Here is a 9,948-nt window from a genome sequence, read left to right as displayed (position 1 = left end):
TGGAATTGTTGTCTATGAACTTTATGGGAATAAAATTTTGTTAAAGGAAATAATATAGTACAAAGATGACATGGTTCAGCTGCCAATCAATATTAACAGGAATTAAGTTATAACAGTCAGTCCAAGCAACATTTGAATAATTTTAGAAATGTGACTATAGTGTGCTGATATTCCAAGCAATCTTGCTCTGACATAGTTTTATTTTACATATATACAAGTCATGTTATTGCGTATACACATCAAGAAACTACTCCAGTTATCACATCTCAAAGGTAGTGCCTATTTTTTAGGCCAAAATTTTCCTTTGGCTTCTGGCTCACAACAAGGGGCATAGGCAGCCATTTCTTTCCAAGAGTTTACTACATTCAAGGAAGTCTGGACTCCTAGCTTGTTGTTTTCCTCATGGAATGATGAGCAGTACTGAGGATTTGAACATCGTGTCTCTGAGCATTTCAAACATTAGCTACACTTTTGATTTCCTTGCTTCTACAAGACTGTATGACCCTTTCATGTTAGCTTTTCTAGCAAAGTAAATAATCATTCCAATGGCAGGTATTATTAAGGAGGATGCACAATAGAGCATGAGAAGTTCAGGAGAAAAATAGTCCGTGTTACTTTCTCTTCCTTTAACATCAAGTGTTATGCTTGTTAATTGAAAGCCAACTTCATTTTTAGATTCACATTCATATACTCCTGCATCCTCTAACTGGGCCCTGTGGATGGTATATGCACCATCTGTAGACTTAGGCACTATGTAGCCTGGCTCTGCTTTTTTCTTCAGGATTATCAAAGTTTGGGGAACATTTCCACATGTACAGGAGATAATGACAGTGTCTCCTTCCTTGACATTCTCAGAAGGAAAAGCTGTTAAGTTGTATATCTTTTGGAGCAACTTGGATAATTAATTTGACTTCTTTTCTGCTTATTCCAACCTGTTTAATGCCTTCACAGACATAAATACCAGAATCTCCCATTTTTGTAGATGTTAAGATGAGAGTGATATTCTCAGAAAGAGGCTATAGATCCCCATTACTTAGCAGCCTGCTCCACAGGATTTTCAAAGCTGGAAGGCCATCGCTAGAGCATGTCATATTCACAGACCTACCTTCCTCCAGGATGGAGGAGGGGCTGACCAAGAGGGTTGTATCACCAGGAGCAACATTAACATATAGTACCTGTGTACTCTGCCTTTGTTTAGGTTCAAATTCCATTTCATCAATAGGTAACTTAGTCAGACAAACAAGAACTTTTCCAGTATCTTCAGTGGTGGGGATGAAGATCATTTCCAATCTCTTGGTCTCTAGGGATTTCTTACTTACATCTTCCAAAAAGATTTTATTTTTCATAATACTCTCCCCTTTAAGTAATTCAATCTCCAGCCGGTCAAAAGGATACACATCAGGAACCTTGCAGCTTACAGTGACCAGGTTTCCACTCACTAACAGACCACTCATCTCAATTTCTGGATCTCTAGGGAAGGAGTAGAGCTCCACCTGGATTACCTTTTCCAGTTTCTTATGTCCACATGTCATGGTGCACAGGTAAAAATGTTCGTTCTCAAATCTCACAGGGCTCAGGATCAACGTGGATTTGGACCCCTTGCTCCTCACCTTCCCATTCAGAGGGCTGTCTATCTGGGTTCTCCAAGAGAAAGATGGGGACTCGCAACACATGACATCACAGGTCAACACAACTGAGTCGCCAATCTGAGCAGCAATCTGGGATCCAGGAGACATCTCTACAGTAAACATTTTCTCTTGAACAATTAATTTCACCTCTTTTCTGTCTTTCCCAACCAGGTTAACTCCTTCACACACATAAATTCCAGAATCTTCCATCCTCATAGCAATTAAAGTGAGAGTTGCATTCTCAGAAACGAGCTGTAGATTCCCATTGTCTAATTTCTTGCTCCAGAAAAATCTGTGGAGCTGGTAGACCTTCACTGGTACATGTCATTGTCATGGAGTCAGCTTCTTGCAGGCTTGTGGAGGGATTCACAGATATAACTGTGTCCTTGGGTGAGACATAGACTTGCAGTTTTTTTGTAGTCCCCTGTACTTGGGGTTGAGAATCAATTTCATTAATGTGTACTGTAGCTTGACAAAAAAGAGCTTTCCCAATATCCTCATAAACAGGAGTGAAGGTTACTGCCAAACTCTTTGTTTCCTGGGACTTCATTTCTGAAGGCTCCAGAAAGTTCTGTGTCTTCACTGTATGGTTGCCCTTCAGTAATTCTATCTCCAGCTTTTCAAATGGGTAAACAGCAGGGACCAAACACGTGACTGTGACTGGCTTCCCAACTTCCAGGGAGCCACTCAAATGAATCTCTGGGTCCTTAGGGAAAGAGTAGATCTCCACTGGGATTCCTTCTTCCAGTTTCTGGGACTCACAAATCACTGTGCACAAGTAATAGTGTTCATTCCCCAGACTAACAGGATCCATGGTCAGCGTGGATTCTGTCCCCTCATTTCTCACCTTCCCGTTCAGCGGACTGTCTGTCTGAGTTCTCCAGGAGAACGATGGGGACTCACAGTCTGTTGTGCTGCAAGTCAGTGAGATGGAGTTACCAATCTGAGCAATAATTTTGGATTCAGGGAAGATGTTGATTTTAAAAGCTTGAGCTGCTAGTATTGGAGGGTCTCCTGCAGAGGTGGGGGGTGGCTGTGGCTTACCACAGGGACAAGGACACTGGCAGCAGAAGCTCTGGGAACTACTCCTTGGTGTGAGCCCTCCCAGAGTCCGCCATTAGCCCCACCAAAGAGCTGGGGAGGCTCCAGTGCTGGGTTTCATCAAGCCAAACAACCACCATGATTTCTTGAAATCATTAAAATGGAATTTTAATTATTCTTGATAAATTATTTTTTACTGTTCATATGGACTGCCTACTTCTCAATCAGAATTGGCAAATATTTTGGCTTGAATGCTGGAGTACCACAAAGCACATGAGGGTGAATAAAGTATTGATAAATAAGGGAATGCTTTCTTCCTTTTTTTTTTAAGATGGGGGGCAGGCTCCCCAAATCCAAGGAGAAGAGTTGCTCAGGGACTTCGAGGTCCAGGCTTTCTTTCTTGCCCCCGAGGATTTCTACTGTGGTCCCCCCACGCTTCCGCAGTCCCAGGCTTGGCTCCATGCCACTTCCCACACCTCAGCCACTGTTCACCTTGACCCACCACTGACTGCCATCTTGACCGGCCCAGCTGCCGGGAATGCTTTCTAAAGAAGTGATGCTTGAAAGTTAAAAAAAATATATGGAGAGTCTGTTTCTGTTTTGTAAATAAGTTCATTTGTATCATTTCTTTTTAGATTCTGCATATAAGTGGCATCATACCATATTTCTCTTTCTCTGATTTACTTCACTCTGTATGACAGACTCTAGGTCCATCCACCTTACTACAAATAACTCAGTTTCATTTCTTTTTAAGGCTGAGTAATATTCCATTGTATTTATGTACCACATTTTCTTTATCCATTCCTCTGTCGATGGACATTTAGGTTGCTTCCATGTCTTGGCTGTTGTAAACAGTGGTGCAATGAACACTGGGATGCATGTATCCTTTCAGACCATGTTTTTCTCTGGATATATGTCCAGACTTAGAGAATGACTTATGGTTACCAGAGGGGAAGGATTGGGGGAAGGGATAGTTAGGGAAAGTGGGATTGACATGTACACATTGCTATATTTAAAATGGATAACAAACAAGTGTCTACTGTATAACACAGGGAACTCTGCTCAATATTATGTAACAACCTAAATAGGAAAAGAATTTGAAAAAGAACTGATACATGTATATGTATAACTGAATCACTTTGCTGTACACCTGAAACTATCACATTGTTAACGAACTATATTCCAATATAAAATAAAAAGTTAAAAAATAATGGAGAGAGTAGGAGTGCTGTCTTAATGAGGAAAGCTTGAGCTGTTTAGAAGCCTTTGCACAGCACTGAAGTGAATTTTGAGACTTCACATCACTTCAATGCCAGGATAAAATTAAGACAGAATAGTTTAGAATCCCTGGGATCCTTAGAAACAGCACAGGGAAACCCAACTGGCAATCCCAACTGTCTTAAGTCAACGTGTAGTGACGCATAAACACTTGCACTCAAGTGTTTTCACTGTGTTTAAAATGATTTGTTCAGAACGCATTAACCATGGAAGTGTGGTTTGTGGTTTTCCAGATTTTACCTCCATAAAAGTTTTCAGGTAAAGATAAATGTTGCAGGTGAGTCAAAAAGGAAAAAAAATAATTTCCTATTGGTTGCAATAGCCAGAGAATGATTGCCCAATTACACATGTTTGTTCTGGCTTAGAACTTTGGTGGGGGCCATCCTTGGAATTTGGACAGTTTGCCATCTGGTTTAAGTACGTGATTACACGTGAGATACCAGGGAGGGGGAAGGAAAGGTGACTCCAAAGTTGTAAGCCTCACTGATTCAGTAATAATGGGCCATTGTCAAGGAAAGTATTACCAAGAAGAGGAGCTGGTTGGGTGTGTTTGGGGTGGAGAGGATGATGAATTCTTTGGAGAACATGTAGATCTGAAGGAATGAGGAGGAAATCCAAGTGGAGGTTTCATGAAAGCAATTGAAAATGCTTGCCTGGAGTTGTGTGGAGAGATTAGGACTGACGGTTTGTGTTGGAAGTCATCTACTCATAGCCTTAGGAGTGAAAGAGATCTTCTCTCCAAGGAAAAAAGGGAAAAGATAAACTAAAGGGCACATTGCATGGGTAACCGCCTTCACAGGGGGAGAAAGGTGGAAACAAAGGAGACAGGCCACACTGGCCTCCGTGGTGTCCTTGAACCCACCAAGCATAGCCCCCTGAGAGCTTGCACCTTCCATCCTCAGCCTGGAATACTCTTCCCACAGAGGCAGAGGTGCTTCCTCTGTGCGCCTATAATACTCTAAATGTTTCTCATGCTACATTCACCACAGATTATGACTTCTGTTTGTGTTGTCTCTCCTGATACATAATATTCAGAGAATGAATGAATGAATGGGAGAAGTGGAATGAGAAGAGATTGCATTCAGGGCCACATTTCAGAAATGAAGATCTTGGAGTTCTCATAAGTTGGTCAGACAATATGTTATTTCAAGGAAAATATAATCCAGTGCTTATTGTGTGCCAGGCACACAATCATCTGGAACAAAAGCCAGATGTTTTGAGACTTCCCTGGTGGCGCACCTGCCAATCCACCTGCCAATGCAGGGGACACAGGTTTGATCCCTGGTCCAGGAAGATCCCAAAAGCCGCAGAGCAACTAACCCCGTATGCCACAACTACTGAGCCCGTGTGCTGCAACTACTGAAGCCCACATGCCAAGAGCCCATGTTCCACAAGGAAAGCCACTTCAATGAGAAGCCCACACACCGCAACGAAGAGTAGCCCCCGCTTGCTTCAACTAGAGAAAGCCCGCGAGCAGGAATGAAGACCCAATGCAGCCATAAATAAATAAATAAAAGCCAGATATTTTAAAGTAGCGTCAAGACAACTCTCTCCATTTCTTGGCTATGGTTTTTCTAAGTACCGGCCTCATCTTCAGGCAGGTTCTTTTGAAGTGGCAGCGAAGTCAACACTCACTCCTTCAAAACGATTCTGTCTCTGCTGGAGTCATTTGCCTACCTTTGTGAAACTAGGGGAGGTTGGGCCCCTGATGGATTACCCAGGCCAGAGGGGGACAGTTTTGAGAGCAGAGTATGATATGAGGGCAAAATCAAAAAGTAACAAGTCCATTCTTGAAATCAAAAAAGAGGCCATCTAGTGGCACTGTGATCTGAAACAACAGTAGGGAACAGAAGGGGAAAGAATAAATTCACTCTCCCCCTCCTCCATCTTATTGTCAAAATTACACTGTACTGTCAGAAACAAGGATGGATGCTGTTCCCTGAGATTGCCTCTGTTGTGTGTTTAAAGTTCTGTAGATGAAGGAGAGTTGAAAAAGCATCACCTGAGAATAAAGCCACTTGTTAGTGTTAGAACGCTGAGCTTTGATGTTTTTATTTATATAAATCTTGCCTTTGGTATGATATGAAAATATAAATCTAATATAAAAGTTTTATATAAACTTTAAAAAGTTCTCTAAAGTCCCATATATATAATGTTGTACGTATATCATGGGCTTTGTAAATAGACCCAGGTTCAAAGCCTGCTATACCATTTACTATTTGTGTGAAGCCTAGACATATTAATTAAGCTTTTGTGTCTCATTCTCTCTGGTACTTACCTTAAGGGTTAACTAAGAGAGTGCATGAAAAGCATTTAGCACATTGTCCAGTGCACTAGTCAATATTGGTAGGTATTATTGGCATTATTGCTGTGGCCTAAGAATTTTTTATTATGGTAAATAAAATATGCATAAAACATACCATTTTAACCATATGCAGCTAAGTGGCATAAAGTACATTCACATCATTGTACCACCATTACAAATATCCATCTCCAGAATTTTTTCTTCTTCCCAAACTGGAACTCTGTATCCATTAAACAATAACTCCCCATCTCTCCTCTCCTCCCAGACTCTGATACCAAACTTTCTGTCTCTCTGAGTTTGTCTATTCTAGGTTCTTCATGTAAGTGAAGAAAGAAAGACAAGATTTCTCCTATTGTGTCTGGCTTAATTAAGATTTTTTTTTTTAATAACAAAAGCTAAATCCAGACTTTTTAGTCATTGATTCCTAGGGTTCCTGTATTACATAGACCCCAACAGATGAGCCTAAATTCCACCATCTTGGTGATAGTATCTACTAATTATAGGCACAATCTTAGTAGGTGAGAAATAGTCTCTACAGTGCAGGTTTTAGATACCCAATCTATTTCCACAGCATCACAGAAGCAGAGTTTTTTAGTGTCTATAGAATCTGAAAATATTTCTGAAAGGTAGCTGAAATGCTTGGGTGCTTTAACTGTGGATAAGGATAAAAGTTTTCACAGCTTTTTAGTAATCAGCCTCAGGACCCCTGTCCCAAAGTGACTGTAAATTGTGCAATCAGTAAGCAAAATAGATGACAACGAGGCGTAAGACTTTATTATTAAACAATGATATAAGCCTAAATAAGACTGTTCAGAAAAAACTCTATATAAAAATTTTCTCTCACAACCTGTTTCTTTTTATCATATTATGAGCTTAATGAGTTATTTCCCTGCCTGGCAAATCTGCATTCCTTCAGTTTTGCATTTCCTGGACAAAAAGCAAGAACTGTTCAGCCTGTAACCATCAAGCACCAAGCAAGTTGCTTCTGTAGCAACAAATCACCCACATGAAGTCTCTTAGGGTTTTTATCTCTTTGTTTCAATGACTTTTCAATGCAAATTTGGCTATTATCAGTCAAGTGGAAGATCCTAAAACTGCTGCTTAAAAATCTGGGAGCAGACTCTTTCTCCATAGCTCAGCTCCTTTGAGCCTGGTCTCTCTAATGTCCCTGACCCATATTACGATAATCATCACTACAAACAACATATGCCACCACTGACTGTAATTTCTATTTTCTTTGTATAATCTTGGGCAAGCAATTTATAATCTCTGAATCTTAGGGTTTCATCTATAAAATAGGCAGATAAAGACAGTTTGTGAAAATGCCTAGCATGGCATGTGGCATGTGATAAGGTACACAGGCAAATATTTAGGAAAGAAGCATGTGTGTATGTTGTACTTTCCAGCCCTCTTTCTCCTTGAGACTATTTCTCATTTCTCTCCTAACAACCGTCTCACAGCTTCTTGCTCTAGTATTTAGGAACTGAAATTATCACCTCATTTGCCCTTCTACTAGCAAGACCTGTCCTAGCATAAGCTAAGACTGCCTTAATCATTGCCCTTCCCACTTAATTATGTTTATCTCTTCCATATCCTGGGCCCTCAGCACTCTGCCTGCTGCTTTGCAGAAAGCAAGTTTGATAGCCTGCTATTTCTAGTTTTTAATCTAAATGAAATGGCATTGATTCAGACATTTGAAAGTACACTGTGATAATTAGAAAATCAAAATTCTGTAAGAACAAAAGCTTAAAAAGTGTTTATATTTTATGTTAACCCTGGGCTTTTTGTCAGAAAAGGTGATGCTATGTTCATTGTATACTTCTATTTCTTTGAACAATTATGCTGGTATTTATTGAGTGCTTACTACAGCCCAGGCACTGTGTTAAACACCTCACATATATTATTATTTCATTTAATCCATCCAGCAATCCTAGTAGGTAGGTGTCACTCATACCCATGTTATAGATAAGGAAACAAAGGCTTAGAAAGATTAAGTAACTTGCCTAATTTCACACAGAGCTGGATCAAAACCAGGCTGACCCAAGAACCCATGGTCTGGCCACCACACCAGGGTTTTCAGTGGTGTGTTCAAATGCAGGTCCTCAGTCCAGAAAAGACAGTACTGAGTTATTTTAAACTAGGAAGCCTCTGGAGGGCCTTAAATGATGGTCCTTTTTACCGTATACTTTTTTTTTCCCACTTACCTTCTTTATTTTTCTCTTATTGAGGTCCTTAGGTTTAATTTTTAGTACTAAAATCTATCTGTTCTCTGTTCCTTGCAGTAAGAAACATAAGGCTTCGAGAGCGTCATACAACTTTACAAGTTTGAAATTCCTGTGGCAACATAACACACTGAATCAATTCAAGAGTACATGGTGACCTCAGTGATTCTTGTGGTTGGAATTTTTCTTTTGTAATCAAAATAGTAAGAACACTTGATTAATTTTCTGTGAAAGTGTGCCTGAAATTAAGAATGTTCCCCACATAATATTTTATTTCTTCAAGTAAGAAATATACAGTCCCATGTGCAGAATTTATGAAAAAATGAAAATATGAAAAAAAATCGGAACTCCGATTTTATGTGGGTTATAACAGTTGTCTCCAGAGTGGGTCTTCCAAGTCCCTTGGGAAAGTTCTATTTCTTCTATTAGAATTTTGATTTCTAATTTTTTTCTGCTCATTATTTTTTAATTTCTATTTTTTATATACTTTATAATGTATATACTTTATACAAAATATATAATTATATACAATTTATTTGAAATTAGGTACTATTATGTACATAACATATGCAATATATATTCACATGTATTTTTATTCTATATATTCATGTATTTTTGTTCATATATATAAAGTATATGCTGAAAACATTTTGATGAAATGAGTCATCAAAATTTTAAGCTTCCAGCAATTCTAAAATATAACAAGAATTTATTTTTTTGTAATCTAAGCAATCAGAAATGTTTTTAAAGATACAGTATTTTCATGAGAAGGAGCTAAATCATAAATAAATACCCCGTGATAAAGTTAAAAGGCCATTTGTAGGATATACCATGTTCATCTAAAGTATAATGATGATTAAAAGCTATAACAATGTTCTTGGGGGTTTGCAAAATTCTTAATTATCCTCTAGCTTAAATTGTCTTGTGTCTAGTCTAAAAGTAAAATTATATAGAGCCAGTCATTGGTAAGTGATTTTTTTCAAGTTAATTTCTGATACTTGCAGTGGCTCCATTGTCCCTGATGTGACATACAAGATTTTCTAGTATCCTGATGGTGTCCAATTCTATCTCATTGCTCAACACTACTCTCCTCAAGTCTATGCTAAATTCACTTCTCTTTAACAATTCTCTTGCCTTTGGGCACTTGCAAAATCCATTCCCTCTCTAAGAGAGAAACATCCTTCCCTTCTCTTTGCCTGGCTACCCTCTTCCCATCCTTTCAGCCTCAGTTAAACTATGTTTCTTTTAAATTCATATTAGTTGCCCCCTCTGTGTATTCCAGGGCATCCTATACTCTCCTCTCCTTTAACATTTAACACATTGTATGTCTAGATGTCTGTCTTCCAACCTAAATTTGTAATACTTGCCTCACATTTCTGGCAGATTGGACTATTTGGATCCAAGTCTAGGTGGAGAAATAATGGCACATGACTGAAGCCTTCCAACTTGAGTGATACGGAAGTTTCTCTGGCCC

The 9,948-nt window shown here is 39.2% G+C and overlaps 1 protein-coding gene across 1 annotated transcript; it reads right to left on the bottom strand.

Moving 5' to 3' along the window:
• Positions 1-463: 463 nt before the first annotated feature.
• LOC309973995 (vascular cell adhesion protein 1-like) lies at positions 464-3,184 on the bottom strand (the record flags this gene model as incomplete). The annotated part of the gene is given in 4 exon segments (XM_082858448.1): positions 464-864; positions 1,106-1,916; positions 1,918-2,642; positions 3,172-3,184. Coding segments are annotated over 4 exon segments (1,950 nt in total).
• Positions 3,185-9,948: the final 6,764 nt, after the last annotated feature.

Source organism: Leucopleurus acutus (genome assembly GCF_964270905.1).
Source record: "Leucopleurus acutus genome assembly, chromosome: 17".
Taxonomy (NCBI): Eukaryota; Metazoa; Chordata; class Mammalia; order Artiodactyla; family Delphinidae; genus Leucopleurus; species Leucopleurus acutus.
Note: the sequence above shows the minus strand (reverse complement) of the source record. Positions and strands in the feature narration are given on the sequence as shown.